At 46.3% G+C, this 22,988-nt stretch overlaps 2 protein-coding genes across 4 annotated transcripts; both read right to left on the reverse strand.

Moving 5' to 3' along the window:
• Window positions 1-6,858: 6,858 nt before the first annotated feature.
• On the reverse strand, window positions 6,859-8,882 carry LOC111946394. Its single transcript, XM_023949426.1, has 2 exons — window positions 8,826-8,882; window positions 6,859-8,472 (listed from the first exon to the last, which is right to left on the reverse strand). The coding sequence occupies exon 2, from the start codon at window positions 8,356-8,358 to the stop codon at window positions 7,315-7,317; it is 1,044 nt and encodes a 347-aa protein (XP_023805194.1). The 5' UTR covers window positions 8,359-8,472; window positions 8,826-8,882; the 3' UTR covers window positions 6,859-7,314.
• An 8,076-nt stretch (window positions 8,883-16,958) lies between these two features.
• On the reverse strand, window positions 16,959-19,628 carry LOC101156467 (microfibril-associated glycoprotein 4). Of its 3 annotated transcripts, none has more exons than XM_004085627.3 (6): window positions 19,504-19,628; window positions 18,535-18,699; window positions 18,176-18,214; window positions 18,008-18,104; window positions 17,775-17,942; window positions 16,959-17,577 (listed from the first exon to the last, which is right to left on the reverse strand). In XM_004085627.3, the coding sequence occupies exons 2-6, from the start codon at window positions 18,697-18,699 to the stop codon at window positions 17,324-17,326; spliced, it is 723 nt and encodes a 240-aa protein (XP_004085675.1). In that variant the 5' UTR covers window positions 19,504-19,628; the 3' UTR covers window positions 16,959-17,323. The 3 variants fall into 3 exon arrangements, with proteins under 3 accessions (XP_004085675.1, XP_011492311.1, XP_020556677.1); XM_011494009.3 differs by lacking the exon at window positions 19,504-19,628 and adding an exon at window positions 18,849-18,899; XM_020701018.1 differs by lacking the exon at window positions 18,176-18,214.
• Window positions 19,629-22,988: the final 3,360 nt, after the last annotated feature.

Consider the following 22,988-nt stretch of genomic DNA (forward strand, 5'->3'; position numbering starts at 1 on the left):
ACATGCTGTGACTCTTCGACAACTTCCTTCGGCTGAGGACTTGGCAGCAGTGGTGCCAAGAGGTGTTTCGCCTGCATGGTGTAACCCCTAGCCATCAGACTAAGTGGGAACACCTGGCCCCACCTTTATTTTGAAAGGGTCAATGTGTATGTAAGCTCCAGGTCAGTGGGTGCACTTCCTGCTTGCTTCTTACTACTTCCTGCTGGCTGCTTCCTGCTCTTAGCTCTCAGCTGTTGCTGCTGTGGCCACACCAGGACGCCTAAAACACCTTCTTGATACATATTTGGAAACCTCAAAATTTCCATTTCATTAACCCCAAAGAAACCTGCTCATCGGTGAGTCTTTCCGGTGCAGTCTTTTGCTGGCGGACCATTCCTGATATAGAAAACAGAGGTGAGTCACCACAATCAGACAAGGCATAGACATACATGCAGCAGCTGTAAAACATAAATATTTAAATCTATGTGCTTTCACAGGTGCTCCTGACCTAGAAGAGCATTGCTGCTGCTGCTTAACTTTAACTGCATTAAACTAATAAACTCTGTCAATTAACCCTTTCTGTCTGTTTCTTTAATGTGACAACTGCTTGTTGTCACATTTCCTCACCCCCATCTCCCAAGTTTACAGTACATCAATTCTCATGAACACAGGACAAACAGTCACACAGTTGGTCTTTCCTGCTCGATATTGAACTGTGAAATCATAGGCTTGAAGAGACAGGTACCATGCAGTGAGACGCGTATTGGAGTCTTTCATTCTCCTCAGCCATTGCAGGGCACGATGATCTGTCTCTAGGAAGAAGTGGCGCCCCAGTAGATAGTACCTCAGAGAGTCAATCGCCCACTTCATGGCCAAATACTCCTTCTCCACCTTAGAGTATCGGGTCTCTCGGTCGAGGAGTTTCCTGCTTAGGAACAGCACTGGATGTCTCTGTCCTTCAGCTTCTTGAACCAAGACTGCACCAAGTCCAACATCAGATGCATCTGTTTGCAGGATGAAAGGTTGAGTGAAGTCAGGGCTGTATAGAACAGACTCACTTGTGATGGCCATCTTCAAATCCCGAAAAGCTGCATCACAGTCCTCAGTCCAAACAACCTTGTTAGGTGCAGAAGCCCTGGTGAGATCAGTAAGAACAGCTGCTTGATCTGCAAAATGGGGAATAAATTTACTGTACCACCCAACCAGCCCTACAAAGGCTCGCACTTTCTTCTTGGTTGTGGGTATTGGATATTCCTGAATGGCTTCCACTTTGCCAACACGTGGTTTTACCAGACCCTGACCCCCAACATGGCCCAAATACTCGACCTGTTGTTGGGCTACAACACATTTGCCTGGGTTGATCGTCAGTCCTGCTGCTTTTATTAGATGGAGAACATGGCGTAGATGAGACATGTGGTCCTGCCAGGAGTGGCTGAAAATGATAACATCATCCAGATATGCCGCTGCAAACTGGGGAACATCTATCAGAATCTCATCCACGAGTCTCTGAAATGTCACTGGTGCCCCCTGGAGACCAAATGGCATCACCTTGAATTGAAACTTGCCGTAAGGTGTGGTAAATGCTGTCAGCTCCTTGGTATCTTGTGCAAGTGCCACTTGCCAGTAGCCTTTACTCAAGTCGAGCGTGGTGATGAATTTTGATTTTCCAACCCTCTCCAACAGTTCATCTATTCGTGGCAACGGGTATGACTGGAGGTTTGATACTGCATTTAGATATCTGAAATCAATGCAAAATCTCAGTGATCCATCCTTCTTTGGGACCAATGCCACAGGACTGCACCACTCACTGGTTGACGGCTCAATGTCGCCCAGCTTCATCAGTTCAATCTCCTTTTTCGAGCTTTACAACCAAACGTTCTGGAATTCTGTAGTACCTTCGACGGGGAACTGCATCTTCCTTCAGGTGAACCTTGTGCTGAACCAATGTGGTGAATCCCGGTGTCTCCTTGAAAAGGTCTGCATCCAATAATTGCCCCACCACCCTCTGCTGATCCGGTTGGAGATGTGACACATCAACAGGACTGGATGCCATTTCTTCATGTGGAAACAACTGCTCCCTCTCCTCCTCATCATCAGCAACCCGGATAAAGAGTGTCTGGTTGCACTCCTGCTTGTTCGATGCTGGTAGCTGAAACTCGTTCAACAGATTTACATGGAAGCGCTGATGTTTTTTCAATTTTTCAGGCATGTAAAGTTCATAGGTGACCTCACCCAAACGTTTGGTGATGCTGTAAGGACCCTGCCATCTGGCCAACAGCTTATTGTCACTGGTGGGGAGTAGCAACAACACCTGCTGACCAACCTGGAAAATTCGATCTCTGGCTTTCTTGTCATACCACGTCTTTTGTTGTGCTTGTGCTGCTCTCATGTGTTCTTGTGCCAACGTACTCATCTTTTCAAGCCTCTCTCTCATCTTCAGGACGTAGGACACCACATTGTCTTTATCCGTCACTGGCTTCTCCCAGTAATCTTTGAGGAGATCAAGTGGTCCTCTGACCTGGCGACCATAAAGAAGTTCAAAAGGTGAAAAACCTGTTGATGCTTGTGGCACTTACCGGTATGCAAATGTGGTCCCGAGGGAGTTTATTTTTCTATTGGCAGATGCACACAAAAGAAGGCAGGAGACGGAGGTACAAAAATTAAAATGATTTTATTACAAAACATTAAAACCAATTAAAAATGGACCCGTTAAAAGACATACACAACAAATTCAGTATGCTGAGGACCAGAAGACTTAAGGGAGGTGGAGGCTCCCAGAGAACAAAGATAAAATTTCACCCCACTCACGTGATGCAGACCACACACACACTGTGAAACCTTCACCCAATGACACGTCACTCCAAACTGGGGGGATAGCCTCCACCTAGAATTCTGGGCTGGCACCTGAGTCCTCAGCACTGGGAGGCGCGCTCGATTGCAGAGGCTGTATTTTGCTCAATCTGTGCCTGCAGGTCTCATCCGGAGCTGTGAGGCTAGCCGGAGGTGTGAAAACAGGAAGTGGGCGGTTCCAATGGCCAAATGCTGCCCCTGGCCGAGTGAAGGCTTCTTTGCCCTTTATAGCGCCCCATGAGGCCACTGCTAGTAATCCTCTGCCCTACAGCACCTGAGCCAATTAATCCTGCCACAATCCTCCCCCACAAAATGCATCGTCGACCCGACGATGATTCAAAGTAAACTACAGCCATGGTCTAAAAGCAACAGCAGATGATATGCTTACTGAGGAGGAGCTTTGCTCCTCCCCTACGGCCCGAGGAAGCCGGTGAGGGTTGGAGTGCTGTCCAGCAGTGGGCCGTGACGTCCGGCGCACTGGCACGCTACTCCTATCCCGGTCAGCTTGTAAAGTGACTCCGGAAGCACAGGGTACAGCAGCTGCCGCGGAATCAGCCTCAGAGAAGACTGGTGCCACCTGTCCAAGATGCAGTTCAGGTTGGTTGTCCTCTACCGCCTCACTAGTGCGGTCCTCCCTTAGAACAAACCAGTCCCCGTTCTCTATTGGGTCCTCTTGGGAGAAAGAACTTTGTGGGGGTTGGCTCGGAGGGCAACCAGCCAACTCTTTGTCTGGTCCTCGCCTGACCACGGCCTTCAGTAAGGACCGATGGACTTGTCGGGGTGTACAGGGTTCATCCCTGGGGGAAATGGTGTACACTGAGCCCCCCTCTCTGGGTGCCTTTAATACTCTGTGCACCCTGTGATCCCACAAATCCCTGATTTTCTGTCGTCCTCTAAACCCCAGGTCACGCACTAAGACCAACTGCCCCTCACTCAAAGGAGGGTCCCTTACCCCCTCATCATGACCTCACTTCCTGCGATCAGCAGCTGCAAGCAGCTTCTCTCTGGTACCCTCAAAAGCCAGTTTTAGCCGAGCTTTGTGTTCCTGGACCCACTCCTGCACAGTGCCCTCCACTGGCTCTTGCACTCTTCCTAACAGGAAGTCAACTGGAAGCCTTGGCTCCTGTCCAAACATCAGAAAAAATGGTGACTCACCCGTTGAATGATGGGGAGTCGTGTTATAAGAATACAAGAGCTGCGGCAGGCACACGTTCCAGTCCCGCTTCCGGGACACTGGTAGAGTTCTGAGAAGGTCGTGGAGGGTTCTGTTGAAGCGTTCACACTGACCATTACCCTCTGGGTGGTAAGGTGTGGTGCGAGACTTCTCTACTGCATAGAGGTCACAGAGTTGTTGAATGAGGGCGCTCTCAAAGCTCCGACCTTGATCGGAATGTATCCGAGCTGGAACGCCAAATTTTGAAAACCATTCTGTGACCAAGGCCTGGGCCACTGTTGCAGCACGCTGATCCCGAGTCGCAACCGCCATGGTGTATTTACTGAAGATATCAGTAATGACAAGAACATTCTCTATGCCACTGGTAGTTGGCTCCAGCACCGAAAAATCCATAGCCAAAATCTCATTGGGCTTGGAGGCCAGCAAATGACCCATGGGGGCGCGGGCTGCGGGACGAGTGACTTTAGCTACTTGGCAGCGCTCACACTGACTGCACCACTCTGCCACCTCAGCTGACATACCAGGCCAATAACAGCGCTGCCGTAGCAGGTCAAGGGTCCTGTCTACACCCTGATGACCATGCTGCTGATGGACTGCCGTCAACACTTCCTCCCTGATCGAGCCAGGAAGCAGGATTTGCAACACTGCCTCCCCACCATCATCTCGAAAGACCCTTCTGTACAGAACCCCACCTTGCTCAACCAGCCGGTTCCACTGTCGAAGCAATGCCAGCGTGGGTGAGGACAACTGCCTACGCTCCTCTGGGCTTGGGCGAGTCTGACGTTCCCAGAAAGGCAGAAACTCCTTTAGAACAGGATCAGCCCCTTGAAGTGAAGCCATGTCAGAGGGGCTGTGATGGGGCAGGGCAACCATGGTGGCTTGGGTTGTACCGACAGTCTCCGTCTGTTGCACCTGCTGCAACGACATGGGCAAGCAGCTACCCGGAAGAACATCTCTCCAGGCCTGCATGTCTGGAAAGTGCTGCCTTGACAGAGCATCTGCATTTCTGTTGCTGCGGCCCGAGCGGTACCTTATCTCCAGGTCAAACGCTGCCAGCTGTGCTGCCCACTGTTGCTCCATGGCACCAAGCTTGGCGGTGGACAGATAGCTGAGGGGGTTGTTGTCAGTGTACACAATACACTTCTGTCCCAAAAGGTACTCCCTGAATTTCTCAGCTACTGCCCATTTTAGTGCCAAAAATTCCAATCTCATGGAGCTATAATTGACTGGGTTCCTCTCGGTAGGCCGCAAGCCTCGACTAGCGTAGGCTATTGGCCGCACCTTACCCTCTTGTTCTTGGGAAAGAACAGCTCCAAGGCCTCCGTTGCTAGCATCGACCTCTAAGATGAAAGGGCGGGAGAAGTCTGCATACGCCAGGACTGGTGTTGTAGTCAGCTTAGCCTTTAAAGCCTCAAAGCTGCGCTGGCATTCCTCCGTCCAGTGGTTAGTTAAACCACGTGCAGACTTTTTTCTGACCTTGTTTCCCTCCAGCTCTGCCACTAACCGGTGCAGCGGTGCAGCCAACTTGGCAAATCCCTCCACAAAACGTCTATAATAGCTGGCAAAGCCAATAAACGATCGCAGCTGGAACACTGTAGTAGGGGGCTCCCAATTAGCCACCGCTTCCACCTTGCCAGGGTCTGTAGAGACTCCCTGGTCCGACATCACATGACCCAGATAATGCACCTGGTGCTGAAAAAAGGCACATTTGGCGAGCTTAACCTTAAGCCCTTCGAGCTGCAGTCTCTCAAGTACCAGCTCTAATCGCTCCAGATGCTGCTCGATTGTCGAAGAAAAGACAATGATGTCATCCAGGTACAAAAGCAAGGACTGACCTTGTTGCTCGCCAAACATTCGCTGCATCAGCCTTTGAAAGGTGCTGGGGGCGTTGCAAAGGCCAAAGGGCATGCGGTTCCACTCAAAAAGGCCAAATGGTGTGCAGAACGCGGTCTTAGGACGATCTGCCTCTGCCACCGCCACCTGATGGTAACCGCTGGCTAAGTCCAGGGTGGAGAACCAACGAGCTCCGGACAAGGCATCCAAGGATTCCTCTATTCGAGGAAGTGGAAAAGCATCTTTCCTAGTCCTGCTATTCAACTGCCTGTAATCCACGCAAAGCCGGAGACCACCATCTTTTTTGCGGATCAAAACGATTGGGGACGCAAAGGGGCTGCTGCTCTCACGAATCACCTGAGACTGGAGTAAATTGTTAATATGCTCCTTAGCCGCCACATAATCCGATGGGGGAATGCGCCTATAGCGCTGCCGGACTGGAGCATCATCCACCAAGGGAATCTCATGAGTGATTAGGCTTGTGCAACCCAGGTCCCCCTCATGCAGTGAGAAGACAGTTAAATACTTCCCTAGGAGGGCCCGGACTTTCTCCTGCTCTCCCGCCGAAAGTGCAGAGAGGTCTACTGACTCCAGCTGAGCCAGAGGCAGGGTGGATGCTGCATGAGCAGCCACCACAGCGGCTTCCGATTGTACCTCAGTCACTTCCTTGGGTAAACTTACCACTCCAGCTGGAGCCACCGTACCCACTAGGGTACGTGGGTGGAGTCTCACAGCGGTGGACCCCACATTGATGATTGGGATGTAGGCTGTCCCCCTTTCCACCCTTACGAGTGATGGAGTTGCTAAAAGGCCGGCAGGGAGGCCTGAGCTACATGGCTCAAACAACACCGCTGAACCAGCACACTGCTCGGAACAAGTGGCAGCAACGATAGCCAGGACACCACCAGAAATCCAACGAGCCTTTCGACCACGTGTCCTTACATTAAACATGCTGGGGGTTACCGTAGCTTGAGCTTGCTGGCACTGTTTCAGGGCCCCAAAAATTACATCTGGCGCTGTGGACACCTCAGATTGTCCAAACAGGGCACTGCCATACTGGGCAAAGAGCTCTTGGTAACAGCGCTGGATGATGTTCATCCCCAAAACGCCCGGCGCCTGTAAAGGTCCTCCACCGGGAATATCTTTAACTACTAGTACACCACATTGTGGCAATAACTTGCCACAAAGTCCCACTTCCAACTCCAAGTAGCCAAGATATGGTATAGCCAGCCCGTTAGCTGCCCTCAATTGTAGCCACTGACAGGAGCGAAGTCGCTCTGGTCCCCATGGCTCAAAATTCTGCTTGAAGAAACTTTCCGTGATGGTGGATACCATGGACCCAGTATCCACTAAACACGAAATGGAACGACCCCCCATGCACACCTGTAAATGAGGACAAGATGCCAGAAGTCCATCAAACTCCCCCTTGGAGCCAGCGGCTGCCCCCTCCGAGCTGTGGCTCAACAACTCGGTGGGCATTAGTTTTCCGATGGTGATGGGGTGTTATTATTTCTCTGGCGGGACCTTTGGGTAGGCGAGACTGGGCGGGCCGAAGGAGCCACCCGAACGCCATCACAATCCTGGGCAAAATGCCCAGGCTGCTGACACCTTCTGCAAATAATGGGACCACGACGAGGGGGACGACTGGCCTGGCTAGGATTCTGCAGGCGTAGCAGGTCCTGAGACATCTGGAGGATCTGCTCTTGTTGGAGCCTTAACATCTCCTTTATCTCCGATAGTTCGGACACCGGAGGGACTGATTGGGAACTACCCCCAACGCCACACTGGAACCCAGGGACAGAGGGGACGGAGTAACTACGACTCCGTACGCCTCCAGGGAGACCCTCCCGCTCCCACTGCATTGCCTCACCCCTAACCTCCAGCAACGTAGCGGTGGGCTGTCGGCGCACAAACTGTTTTAATTCACGGCGTAGGGCACAGTCAAAAACTTGTTCCACAAATTGATCCCGCAATAAAATCTCTGCATTTGGAACACCACTAGGTGCAGCTCCCTTAACGGAGGCCATTAGGCTCATTAAAGCCAGGGAGTATTCATGCAGTGTCTCACCTTCCTGCTGCCGACGAGAAAAAAATGCCTCCTGCAAGGCAACATAAGAGTCAGTGCATCCGTATAATTCCTGCAGCACTGCAATGACCCTAGCCGGGTCCTCCCTGTCGGAACCAGGGCGATATTTAATTTCGTCGCGGGCCTCTCCCTCCAGGTGATCGAACAAAAAGAACGCCTGATCGGCTACACCTAAATGGCGGGTCCTCATGCAAGCCTGCACCTCCTCAAGCCACTCCGTAAGCCCAATACCAGTCCGTCCCCTAAACATGGGACATTTTCTGTCTCTAGGGACATACAACAGTCTCTCAACCACGGGAGGATTGGTCGAAGGCCCAGCCAAAGTGGCAGGTGCTGCACCAGGGCCAGAAGCTGCTGCTTGTTGCTGCCGCAGCCTCTCATTTTCAGCTTGCAGCCGTGAAACCAGGTCTGTCAAATCCTGGACCTGTCCTTCCATTACTTAAACCTGGAGGTCCCAAAAAAACAAAGTCCACTTTCCAAGGTTATTAGGATGCCAAGTTACCTTGCACAAATCACCTTCCTCACTTCCAAGCGGAACCAGCTGCTGCTTCTTTAAAATTAAAAAATAAATAATTAAAAACAGAACAAAAAAAAACAGTCTGCGTGTGACCAAACACAACCACAGAATAATGTAAAAACCACACGTCTCTGCCAAGTGTGCGATCCTGCCGACAACGCCAATTGTGGTCCCGAGGGAGTTTATTTTTCTATTGGCAGATGCACACAAAAGAAGGCAGGAGACGGAGGTACAAAAATTAAAATGATTTTATTACAAAACATTAAAACCAATTAAAAATGGACCCGTTAAAAGACATACACAACAAATTCAGTATGCTGAGGACCAGAAGACTTAAGGGAGGTGGAGGCTCCCAGAGAACAAAGATAAAATTTCACCCCACTCACGTGATGCAGACCACACACACACTGTGAAACCTTCACCCAAGGACACGTCACTCCAAACTGGGGGATAGCCTCCACCTAGAATTCTGGGCTGGCACCTGAGTCCTCAGCACTGGGAGGCGCGCTCGATTGCAGAGGCTGTATTTTGCTCAATCTGTGCCTGCAGGTCTCATCCGGAGCTGTGAGGCTAGCCGGAGGTGTGAAAACAGGAAGTGGGCGGTTCCAATGGCCAAATGCTGCCCCTGGCCGAGTGAAGGCTTCTTTGCCCTTTATAGCGCCCCATGAGGCCACTGCTAGTAATCCTCTGCCCTACAGCACCTGAGCCAATTAATCCTGCCACACAAACAAAAGATAAGGCAGCCATTGGTCCCAGTCCGCGTCCGTCTCCGACACAAAGTTGCGTAGCATGGGTTTCAGGGTTTGATTGAATCTTTCGACCGGTCCATCTGTCTGGGGGTGGTCTTAATGCCCTTAACTCCTAGCAGATTATACCCTTGTTTAAACAGTTTGGAAAGGAAGTTGGTGCCACAGCCTGTCAGAATCTCTTTCGGTATGCCAACTCTGGAGAACAGCTGAATAAGGCAGTTTGCTATTTGTCTTACTTTAACTGATCTCAGGGGAAAAGCTTCTGGGTAACGTGTGGCATAATCCCAAATAACCAAAATGTATTTATGACCTGATGAACTTTTCTCAAGTGGCCCCACTATGTCCATGCCTATTCTGTCAAAGGGGGTCTCAATGAGTGGTAAAGGCTGGAGTGGAGCCCGGGCAACTCCCTGTGGTGCTGTTAACTGACATATTTTACATAGTAGTAGTAACAAGTTTATTTCAAATCAAATCAACATTTACCTGGAAAAAGAAAATATAAGTCAATACATGACTTGGAAAATAAGCTTTGAAAGGGGAATGGAAGAAGCGAAATCTTATAAAAATCCAAACCCCCACTCAACAACACTCGTAACAACAAAACAACGAAATTAAACATTTGACATAATAACGCTAACATACAAAAAACACCTGATGACGACAGACAGACATGCCCAAAAACTCCGACCAAACACCAAACCCCCTATAAAGGAAACAATAACAGAATAAAACTAAATAAAACAAAACAAAAGAACTACTTTGATAACGATCCTTCCAAAGTCCAAGACTACACATACTCATCATTGTTACATTGCATCTTGGTACACATTCATTATATATCTTTTAAACATAACTTTAAAATGAACAAGATTTTTACAAGTTTTCATGTTGTCCGATAAATTGTTCCAGAGTGAGACACCCTTTACTGAGATACACATCGATTTTAATGTTGTCCTTATTTTAGGTTGACAGAATTTGTTGATTCCTCTCAATTTATATTTATTAACAGCATCTCTGTTTTGAAATAAAGATTGAATGTTAGTCGGCAGAGAATTTATTGAAGCTTTATACATGATTTGGGCCGTTTTAAAATCTACCAAGTCCTGCAATTTTAAATTAAATGTATTAAGAAAAAGTGGATTGGTATGCTCATTATATTTAACTTTGTGAACTAATCTGATGGCTCGCTTTTGGATTATAACTAAAGGATGCAAATTAGTTTTGTAGCAATTTCCCCACACTTCAATACAATAATTTAAACAGAACTCCTTTAACTGGGTATACATAGCAGGCCAGACAAACCTATTAGCTATTCTGTTGAGTGACTTCTGGAAAGCTAAGTGACCAGCCCATGGGATGGAATGACCAATCCCCATAACTTTCTCTGTAAGACATTGCGGCAGTGCTAAGGGTTCAACTGTTCCATGATGTTGGTAAAGGATGCTATTTTTATCAGATAAATCTTATATGTCAGACACTCTACTCTACCGCTCTTCTCCCCTTCTATTTCTGATACTTTGTCAAACCATACTTTAAGTCTAGGGTCAGCTCTTTGGAGAGCAGCTATATCAGCTGGAACTTGGAAATCCAAAACGTGGCTGGGTTGTTTCTCATCATCACACTCTGTTTCAGCTGTAGCTAAGAACTTTTCTCTTCTTCTCTGAGCTCTAGATTGTCTCACTTTCACAGGAGATATTTCTAACTCGCTGTTGTGAAAAGGCAGCTCCTCAAGGAGATTTCTAGATGAATTTGCTCTTGTTGTTACTATATTGCAAAGAGAAACTGCATGCTGATGATCTGATCCAACTGGCTTCCTCTGAGCCTGAACAGATGTCTCACAAACGCCTCCATCCATCTTTGCATGCGCTCATTGTATTAAATCAAAAAGCAAAGGTACATCCCTACCCAATATAACAGAAAAGGGCAGCTCTGGCACAAGGACTACTGGCATGAGATAAGTTTGACCATCTATAGTTAAATAAACTTCAGCAGTACGATACACTTTCTCATCACCATGAACACAACCGATGGTAGCAGTAGCTTCATTCCATAAATCTCTTTGAACCAGACTGTCCAGAACAACCGATTTAAAGCAACCAGTGTCTAGCAAATCCTCTTTTCTCTGACCATTAATCAGTACAGGTACTGTCACAACTTCTTTCTGGACCTGAACCGGCTGAGAGGGTCTAGGCACTGTACATAGCAGGGAAGGTGGATTTTGTCTAGTGGCAGGACAAGTATACTGGGTGTGGCCTATTTCATTACATTGATAACAGTGGACATCCTGCTTAGAACTAGAAAATGAACGTCTGCTCTCCTTGGCTTTAGCTGAAAATTGTCTGGGCCTACTATGTGTTCCACTCTGTGTTTGACCACCCCTTTCACCCGCATAAGACTAACTCCGCCCAGAGAAGTAGCTGTCACGGCCAAAGTTAGGTCTTCCTCTTCCGCTTCTAGCTGATAGAAAAACTTCTGCTAGACGTGAAGCCTCTTCTGCAGACTGTGGATCACTTTCACGAATACAAATTTCCATTTCTGGGTTCATCATCCGAAGAAACTGCTCCAGGATTAACTTCTCAGAAATCTCTTTCACAGTGCAGGCTTCCGGTTTCACCCATTTGTTGAAAAGTTCCCTCAGGCGTACATCTCATATTTGGCCAGAAATACTTCTTTGACCTTCTCATAGTCTTCAGAGTCATCAAAATCCATAAGCACATATGCACTTCGTGCTTTACCTGTGAGCAATGGGATGAGCTGAATAACCCATTCCTCTTTAGGCCAGCGGCAAACAGTAGCTATCCTTTCGAATGTCATGAGATAGTGTTTGATGTCATCTTCAGGCGAAAGTGGTAAGATCTTGGGTTGTTTTTGCAGTATTGGTCCCCGTTGTGTGGGTGGGACAGGTCCATAGCTGGTTGGCATAGCAAGGTGCACGTCATCAGCCCCTTCTCCAACATCATCATCATCATCCTCCTGCTCCGCTCTGGTTTCAAAATCATCTTTTAATTATTTTCTTGGGTTTGGAGCAGCTGAGATTGATGCTGGAGTTTTTTCCATCTTTGGTCTTGGCGTACAGACTCCTTTCCCACCAGTTTATCTCTGGACGCCTGAGATTGGATGAGGGTCTTCACCAAAGTAGTCAACTCCTCCAATTTATCTGGTTCATCAGGAGCAGCCGCTCCTTCCTAGTGAGATGAGGTGGCTTTATCATCATCCAAAGGAAGATGAGGGGTCTCAGTCTTTTTCTGCACTGTGCTTTTAATTGTTTGCTCCTGACACCACTTGTCATGTTCAGCTCGTAGTCTTGGAGGCCATCCTCATGGTAGAAGCACAGGCGGAGTCTCAGGACTTGGTTTTAGCTCAAACTTTATTTTCCAATTTCTTCTGTTGGCATTTCACAGTCATGGCCCAAGCTCTAACCACCAACCAACAACAACCTTTCAATGGTTACAACTCCCACCTTTATAGGATTTCTCCTTTGGGAGCTACCATCCACCCAGGGTCCCACAGATAATCTTTTTACACAATGTGTTAAAATATGTACATTCAAAGTTTCCCCAAACCCTATAAAAATAGAACATTTCCCCCTGCAAAAATAGAATTCACAGACTGTTCCTAAAACATTTCAATAATTCACTCCAATAATAAAATTACTAATCTAAATCCCCCCTGTTAACTTTACAATGATTTTGGTTCCCTCCCTGGAACCAATATAAGGTCCTTGTACCCTTAGGGACCTCTTTTGCTGGTGGACCATTCCTGACAGAAAACAGAGGTGAGTCACCACAATCAGACAAGGCATAGACATACATGCAGCAGCTGTAAAACATAAATATTTAAATCTATGTGCTTTAACAGGTGCTCCTGACCTAGAAGAACATTGCTGCTGCTTAACTTTAACTGCATTAAACTAATAAACTCTGTCAATTAACCTTTTCTGTCTGTTTCTTTAATGTGACAACTGCTCGTTGTCACATATATGATGGATTGAACAACCATGTTGCGCAACATTTGAATGTTTAATTTGTTTATAATTATTCTACTTTGATTAATAATGGAAAAAGTTAATTTGTAACTTTAAAGTACATTTTGATTTAAGATTTGAAACTTAGAAACCTTGAACCTTGACACATTGAATTGTTTGACTTGTGTGTGTACACACACTTTGAATTCAATTTGAAACAGCTGTTTGATTTTTGATAAGAATATTGTTTCTCTTGTTTTTGTTTTCTACAAAGATTATGGCTAATCTGATTTATTTCAGTACACGCAGTGAAATGACTGTGGTTTGCTTTTGTTCAATTCTTGATTTCTGTTTTTTCTGACCCTTTCTAGGTCAGGTTTTTTTTGTATTGTTTAAATGTTTTATTTTCTTTTAATACAATCGATTGCATTTTACTCTCATTGCTGTCCTGTGTTTTCATTTACACACCTTGGGCTCCTAGAGACGAACTCTGAAATAATGCGCCTAGACCCATAATCTGAGAAGCGTGACAATGGACTGCCAGAGAATATTGTTTCTGACCGGGGACCACAGTTTGTGTCAGCCTTTTGGAAGAAGTTTTGTAACCTCTTGGGGATAAAGGTCAATTTCAGTTTAAGTTCAGGATTTCATCCACAGACTAATGGCCAGGTGGAGTGCTACAATTAAGATCTGGAAAACAACGTTGCGTGCCATGTGTTCAAAGAATCCCTCCACTTGGACAAATCAGCTCCCTTGGGCAGAGTATGCCCGCAACTCTCTAGTCAACTCCTCAGGTTTTTCTCCCTTCCATGCAGTTTGTGGTTACCAACCTCCTCTCTTCCCCCATCAAGAGGGCATAGCATCCACTTCAGGTCCTGCTGCCTTTGTTCAACGCTGCCAGCGCACTTGGATGGTGTTTCGTACTCGCTTGATGGAAAATCAAGAGCGGTTATCCAAAGTGGCCAACCGCCGGCGGTCTGTGGCACCACAGTACAGAGTTGGACACAAAGTGTGGCTGTCCTCAGCTGATGTACCCCTGAAAGGTGGGCCACGGAAGCTGCATCCCCGTTTCATTGGGCCTTTTTTAATCCCTAAGCTCATCAACCCAGTTGCTGTGAAACTGGCTCTTGGACTGTATTCCACATGAGCAAGCTGAAGCCTGCAAGGGAGAGTCCCCTACATGCTGTGCGGGAGGCACCCCCCCCCCCACTGCGCGTCGTGGATGGTGGTCTGGTCTACACCATCAAGAGACTTCTATCTTCTCGGAGAGTGGGCCATGGTTTACAGTACCTGGTGGACTGGGAAGGCTACGGTCCTGAGCATCGCCAGCGGGTGGCCAAGTGGGACATCCTGGACAAGGGACTATTGGCTCGATTCCATCGGGAACATCCGGACAAACCTTCTCGTCCGTCTGGGGGGGGGGGGGGGGTTATGATACATGTTGTTGTTACACTAACACACACGTGTACCTGCAGTCTGTTGTTACACTAACACATACATGTACCTGCAGTCTGTTGTTACACTAACACACATGTGCGTACCTGCAGTGTGTTGTTACACTAACACACATACTTTAACTTCTGTAGTCAGCACAAACAAATGAAATACATCTTTGTTTTGTTACTTTAGCATGGAGCTTTTTTAGAGGAAGTGATATATTATTTGCACACGCCCAGACTGAGCGACAGGTCCTGCAACAAACTGTTAAGGATGTACCCGTCTTTGCCCAAAAGTAGCTGGGATGGGCACTGGCACAGTCTAGCTTCTCACCTCCTTGTGCTCTGTGCTGTGTTGTAAGGCTCTTTTTTTCTCTTCTTCTTCTTGCGGTTGGCATCCGCAGTTGGCACATAATTGCGGTAAAAAAAAAAGGAACCCTGACTCATATGATTCAAACTGAAATGGCACAGTAGCCTCAATTGTGGTCTGTGCCCACTGACCATTGGGAAGTGTAGGTCAGGGGTCTGCAGCCTTCAATACTAAAGAAGACATTCGGTCATGGTGCCTCTGGCAGTCTCTCCTCCTCCTCCCCTCTCTGCTCTGCCCTCATCATTGGAACCACACTCACCTCATTTACTACCAGCCTACATAAGGAGATCCAGCCCCAGGATTCATTGCCAGTTTGTTCGCTCCTAATGGTGCTTTGTCTGGTCGCCAAGTTAAGTCTTGTCTTCAAGTTTGTCTTTGTACTTACCTCGCTTTGTCACCTCGCTCTCAGGTCCATTTCCACGAGTGTCCACATGGAACAATCCTCTCTGAGAGCAGCCACGAGTATGCTAACCACGCCACGACTCTTGCCACACATTACTTCAACCACGCCAAGACTCCCGTTTCGTTTCGCATCCTGCCATGTAGAAATTCCAACTACGGCAAGACTGCTGTTATTGCTAGCTTCTTTCTCTTTCGGCTTTTCCCATCAGGGGTCGCCACAGCGAATCATCCTTTTCCACCTCACTCTATCATGGACATCTTCTACCCTAACATTAGCCAACTTCATGTCCTCTGTTAAGACATCCATGTATCTCCTCTTTGGCCGTCCTCTTGCCCTCCTGCCAGGCAGCTCCATCTCCAACATCCTTCTACCAATATATCCACTATCCCTCCTCTGAACATGTCCAAACCATCTCAGTCTGGCTTCTCTGACTTTGTCGCTAACACAGGCAACATGAGCCGTCCCTCTGATGTACTCGTTCCTTATCCTGTCTAACCTGGTCACTCCTAAGGAGAACCTCAACATCTTCATCTCCGCTACCTCCATCTCAGCCTCTTGTCTCTGTCTCACTGCTACCGTCTCTAACCCATAGAGCAGAGCTGGTCTCACCACTGTCTTGTACACCTTTCCTTTGAGTCTTGCTGACACTCTTCTGTCACACAACACTCCTGACACTTTCCTCCACCCGCTCCAACCTGCCTGCACTCGCCTCTTCACCTCTTTTCCACACTCCCCATCACACTGAACTGTTGACCCCAAGTACTTAAACTCCTGCACCTTCTTCACCTCAGCCCCCTGTAACCTAACGCTTCTACCTTGATCCCTCTCGTTCAGACACATGTATTCTGTCTTACTACGACTGACCTTCATGCCTCTTCTTTCCAGAGCAAACCTCCACCTCTCTAGCTGTTCCTCCACCTGCTCTCTACTCTCACTGCAAATTACAATGTCATCCGCAAACATCATTGTCCAGGGAGATTCCTGTCTTACCTCGTCTGCTGTTATTGCTAGCCATCATCCAAATTACGAAGTCTAAAGACTCTACTAATTTTCCCATCTGGAAAAGTAAATCTTTTTGTTTCTTCCTATTATGTCTGAGTTTACTTCGGGTTCCAGCACTTGGGTCTGCTACGTCATACATATCATGACGCATTCGAAAAATGTCATCCTGCTTTGCAATCGTATCACTTTTAAAATAAAAAATATTTTTATTTTATTGCAAAAATAAAAACAGAATTAAAAGAGAACAGGCCTTTTCTCTAAACGCAAAATTGTTTTTTACTTTTGACAAAGACTCGTCCTTCTAAAAGAAAACGTTGTCAGGATCATCTGACTGAAGCTAACGTTGTCCTATGAACACAATAAACACGTCAAGAATGACATTTTCTTTTGTTAGCTTTTAGCTGGTGAGCTGTCGTCCTTTGACCTACAGTACATACTATTGATGTGGACCTGAGCACGACTTTTCTGATTCAATGTAGAGAATAAAAAATATACAAATGGATTTTCTCAGCAACTCTGTTTTGATGGTGTTTGAAATCTACCCATTCTGGTTTTAGATGGTAGATTACTCAAAGACCAAGAACCAAGACACTCCTGAACTTGAACATGAGGTCAGCCATATTTATTGCAGACATAAAAACAAAGTGGAAACATCACTGCTCTGCTTCTTCTTTATTGACAGCGGAACATAACACTTGAATTCAGCTTCTAACAATCAGTCATGTAATTTTATATCTACATATTAAGGTTAGCTTGTGACTGAATGGTTCCACTGATTATTTGTACACAGCAGGCCAAACTGCACAGCTGAACGTTTGTCTTAAAGAATTAGGATTAGGGTTAAAATCCATGCGGGCAATGTGCCTCCTGGCCTCATGTCTCATGTATGGCAAACATGTATTTCCTTCAATTGTTTTCTTGATTGCATGTTAATATGTGGGAATGCCATCAGACAAAGAATTATCTTAAAGGACGGATCTTAAAGCTGATGCTCTTCAGAGAATAGTTAGAACCCTTCCATTGTTCCCACTCCACCCCAACTGCCTGGATTGCACCATCTTTCCCCCAACGATAAATGCCGTTAGGGTTTGCATAGGTGCACTCTTTATACCAGAACGCCCCTAAAGATTTTTTCCCACAGTTGTCATGCCAGGCATCCTGGTCTTTGTCAAAGGTGGAGAACTTCATTCCACTGTTGTAGCTCAGAGCGTCTCCTGCAGAAACACAAACACACATTTGTCATTTTGTTCTTAAGCTTCCTGCTTTCAGAGTTGATCTAGACTTTGTAGAAACTACAGAGCCCGTCTGCAGGGAGGTTGTTGGGGTAAGCCACTTTGTGAGGACTGATTATAAAGAAGGCCTCAAAACTCCATTTCTCCTGGTGTCCTAGTGTTTCTGATCAGAGACCTACCTGCTCCTCCATCAGTGAATCCCGTCACCTCCAGTTTGTATCCTTCATCCTCTGGACCAATGGAGAAGGAGGAGTAGCGAGCGTACGCCTTGTTTCCTTCAAACTCCTCCATGTCGACCAGCAGCTCATATTTTTTCCTCAAACAGAGCTGGAAGAGATTCTCCAGACCTGAAACCCAGGAAGGTGTTAGCACCAACATTGGCATCAACGCATTGCTTTGATTTCTATCTCACCCAACCAGATCTCTCCATCAGCAGAACCAAAGCCCGTCCTGTAATAATCCCAGGGTCTGTAGAAGTTCAGAGAACCGTCCATCCTCCTCTGGAAGACCTGAGGGAACAGGACAGAAGTGAACCGGATGATTCATCAGACAACTGAAAGGGACCAGGTCAAGTTCTCACCATCCACTGTCCTCCGAGGGAATCCATGTCGCAGTGCACCTGGAGACAGACACACACACACACACGCACGCACACGCGCACACACACACACGCGCACACACACACGCGCACACACACACACACACACACACACACATATTTAGGTAACCCAACTCTTAGTGTTCTGATTGACTAATCAAACACTGAAACATTATTTTGTTTCATTTTCTCACTTTCAGCTTTTAATAAGCTCATGTTGTACGTTTTTCTATCACGATCATGAAAAATAACACCAACTTGTACTAAAGCTAGCCATGTTTTCTAAAAATGTCTGTTTTCTCCATAACTGTCCATCATGAGCTGAAAGTGGGAGAGCGTACCTGGACCCCATATGTGTCTTCTATGGGATAGACGGTGTAAACTCCACTGGCTCTGCTGTTGTCCTGGTCGTAGATATCACTGCAGTCCACAGGAGGAACCCCAGGAAGACCGCCCACCAGCTGTGGAACCAGGACCAGGACTGACAGCAGAGCAGCACTTTGCATCTGTTTCCATCCAAAAGCAGCAGAAAAACACACATCTGAGAGTCACACATGAAAATACAGAAACACTAAAGCTTCTACAGACACAGAATGTCAGAAAGATTCAACAATTCATAGATTCTTGTTGGACTGACGTTCTAACAATAACTTGCCTTAAAATTCCAGTAGAGTCTCCTCACTACTCATTAGTACCCTTAATGATGAAAAATGTGGCAGGTTTAATTATTTTTTCCATGCCTTGTTTCTGCAATGATTCAGTTCCAACTATTTTTTATTAAATGTGTTTTGCTCCATTTTTTCTCTTTCCTGTCATTTCTGATCCATGATAATTTATAAACTTCTAGAATTGTTGGTGAAGATCCCAACATGCAGGTGACCAGGCTCAGTAGCAGAAACTAAACCGAAACATGAGAACCATGGAGGCAAAAAAAGATTCAAATAGAGACGATTTGACAATGAAGAACCAGAAAATTCAACACACTAAGAGGAACTCAATGAAGACGGCTGTGGATGATCAACTTTAAGCTGGAAAACAGAACATGACAAAAACCTAAAACATCACAAAAATCAAAGTGCAGAATCCTCACAATAAGTTGTGTTTTTTATATTTCTTTTTACTTTTTTTCCATTTTTAATTACAATAAAAATGTGTCACATCCTTTTGCCTTTAAGGAAACAGTGACTTTTAGCCATTTGAAAGTTTTTAAGTTTGAAGTGCATCAGATTGTATTTTTACAGATTATTTGCACAGAGAAGCAAACACAGGTGATGTCAGTAAAGTTAGATTTTAGGAGAAAATCCTCTGACCTTTGACCTTTTCGCTTCCTTCAAGGTCTCTGATATTTGGAGAAACTTCAGAAGAAGAGCAGTCCTTGAGCTGCTTCTTGGTGTTTAAGGAATCAAAGTCTGAAACTGTGGAACAGAAGGAATTTCAAAATAAGAGCCTGGATGAAGAGAACACCCTTTCTGAATTCCTTTCACTTCTCCTTACTGATGATAACATCTGCTTCTATTTAGTAATACTTTCTGCATTTTTAGGAAGCATTCTTCTTTTTTTCAGTGAAAGAGTTGATATTTCTCAATATTGAACTCAGACGTTGGAATATTGTGAAGTCAGTTCCTGTTTTTTACAGAAATTACAATAGTATGAAGTAGAATAAATTATCTTTTTAGGTCAAACTGTATTCAGGACCCATTGATTATGCCAGTTGTCCCCCTTAACCCTTGTGCTATCCTAGACACATTAACATTGGGAGTGGGGTCATCTAGCTGGTATTTTGGTCTTCTCTTACACATAGATCTTTATAAGAGCTGTGATGTTTAAAACTGTCACTTTGTCATCAAATAACTGAATTTCCTTCAAATGATTTAAAGCATCTATCTCAAGCCAAGCAGTTATTCCTCATTGATCCCAAAAGCTACAATCTTAAAACAACCTGATAGTGAAATCCACAATGTTGTGGTGTTATCCTTGCATTTGGGCTTCACACTCAACAGGCTTTGCAGTTGCCATGGGGGTGGTCTAATTCTGTGTTCATATATAAGAAGATTTGCCCGCTTTATTTCTGTTGTTGGCATATGATTGCATAAAGCTTCACGTATTGAAGTCAAGACGTGTCTCCTCATCATTGCCACATTGGTGATCCTAATCGTGAATAATGTCAGAACCAGCAGACGCGCGAGTTTCAACGTCATCTTCAGTGACCTCGCCATCTCCTACGCGCGGGGACCTGGCCATGCTAGCTGCTGCCGCTGTGAAGCTGCTCGAGTTCTGGCAGAGCGATCCTGGGCTGTTTCCGTCTTTGACCATCCCAGCTTTTTCCTCCACTGTGGCTAAGCACGGAGTGGAGCATTTCATCCCCATTAAAGGCCCGCCAGTTTTTCTCGAGCACGGCGCCTCAATGCAGTAAAACTCACCATCGCTAAGGAGGAGTTTGCCACCATGAAGAGTCTGGGTATTGTGAGGTGCTCAAACCCCCTGGGCGTCGCCCCTCCAGATGGTGTCCAAGGCAGATGGTTCCTGGCGCCCGTGCGGAGACTTTCGCCGTCTGAACGACGCGATGACACCCATTCCCCACATTCAGGATTTCTCGGTCCGTTTGTGCGGCACCTCAATTTTTTCTAAAGTGGACCTGGTGTGCGGTTACAATCAGGTTCCAGTCCTGGCTGAAGACATGCCCAAGACTGTGGTGATCACTCCTTTTGGACTTTTTGAGTACCTGTGCATGCCGTTCGGTCTTAAAAGGTGCAGTCCAGACTTTTCAAAGGTTGATGGACTCGGTGTTACGCCATCTCAAGTTCCTATTCTTCTATCCAGATGACATTTTGGTGGCCAGCCCCTCTCCTGAAGAGCATCTCGTGCACCTAAAGGAGGTTTTCCAGCGGTTGGAAACCCACAGCTTGATGGTTACCCAGCTAAATGCTAGTTTGGTTTGTCAGCCATTGATTTTTGGGGTCATCGGATTTCGGTGCAGGGTGCGGTTCCTCTTCCCACTAAAGTCCAGGCCATGGTAAAATATCCCTATCCTGCAGTGGTTAAGTCCCTACAGGAGTTCTTGGGGATGGTGAACTTTTACAACAGGTTCATTGCCCACTTGTTAGAACCGCTTTATGAAGGCTTGCTTTCCAAGAAAGCCATAGATCCTGTGGATTGGACACCAGACCGCATTGCTGCATTTGACGGAGCTAAGTCAGCCTTAGCAAAGGCTGCTCTCCTTGCTCACCGAGACCCAGATGCTGAGATTGCGTTGACTACCAACGCTTCAGACATAGCAGATGGTGCTGCGGTAGAGCAGCGAGTGGCGGACGCTTGGCAGCATCTTGCATATTTAGCCGCAAGTTGCAGACTCGGGAACGCAAGTATAGTGTTTTTGACCGAGAGTTGTTTTCTCTCTATTTGGCAACTCGACATTTCCGTTTTTTGCTGGAAGGATGTTCTTTGGTTGCCTATATGGATTTTAAACCACTTACGTTTTCCATGGCTAAGGTGAGTGAACCTTGGTCTGAGCGCCAACAGCGCCATCTGGCAGCCATTTCAGAGTTTACGACTGACATACGTCACGTAGCCGGAAAGTCCAACACTCGTCTCCCTGGTTCTTGCTGGAACTGATTTTCTGCTATGGCCAGTAAGCAGCCTGGTGATGCAGACCTTTTTGCCCTCCGCTCCGGTAGTTCGGGCTAGGGCCCTGCGCGGGACTATTTTCTTCATCCCGCTACCGCCCGCGCCTCCTGAATTTCTGACCAATCCCGCCCGCTCCCGCAAGGTATGCGTTACACTCCCGCCTGCTCCCGCAAAACTCAGAAAATTTAGTCCCACACAGTAATAGAGATGCATTGATTTTGTATCGTCTCCTGTCCCGCAGAAAAAAAACACGCATTTGTATTGATGATATTAAAGAGATTCGTGTCCCTCCTCCAGCCTCATCTTTTCATGCATTCCTCTTTTGTGAAATTTGCAACTTAATTATTAAATATATATTTACAAATCTTGTTCGGTAAAAAGTGTGCGTGTGTCCACGCGCAGACAGACGGCCTGAAGCGCTGAACCAGCTGGTAAATTTATGGAGGAAAAAAAACATTAATGGTTCAAGAGAGCTGAAAATCTATGAATTATTTTTTTCCTGACAGAAAAAATACTTTTAGCTTCAGCCTTGTCCAGTTTTGCTGATTCGCAGATCTGAGAACCATGCGTGACTCGCGACCGCGGTATCAGGCTTTAAAGAACACACTAAGAGGCGGGGCGTTGCACACCCCCAACAACAGGTTAGATGACAGAGGCCATTGGGTGTCTCTACCTGTTGCATTCACTGAGCTTCACCCTGCGCAAAAGCCCCCAGAATCAGGACATATATTTGTCTGGATATCCTCAGAAATACCCCATATCTGGTGATATCTACGGTGGATACTCTCCGGACATGACTGTTTCAAAGTTCATGTCCTGAGCATATCAACTCCGACTATGGGACACTTTTATTCTGATGGAATCTGGAGATGAGATTCTCTCCAGATATGAGATGCGTCACTAGTGATATCCAAGGTCAGGATATTTCCAGATTCTATCCATGTCATATCTGTTGATACCTGATGTCCGTATACCAGTCATTTCTGAAGTTAGGATTTGGAACATATGGCCAGCAGACATATCTGAAGAACAAACACTAGAGATGTAAGTCAGGATATTTCAAGATACCAGTCATCTCAAAAATATATAAGAAATGAAAGGTAACAGAAAACCGGTATTACTCAAAAATATTTTATTACAAAATAAATAAATAAGTCAAAAACCACAAACA

The sequence above is a fragment of the Oryzias latipes genome, chromosome 19, assembly GCF_002234675.1.
Source record: "Oryzias latipes chromosome 19, ASM223467v1".
NCBI classification, from domain to species: domain Eukaryota; kingdom Metazoa; phylum Chordata; class Actinopteri; order Beloniformes; family Adrianichthyidae; genus Oryzias; species Oryzias latipes.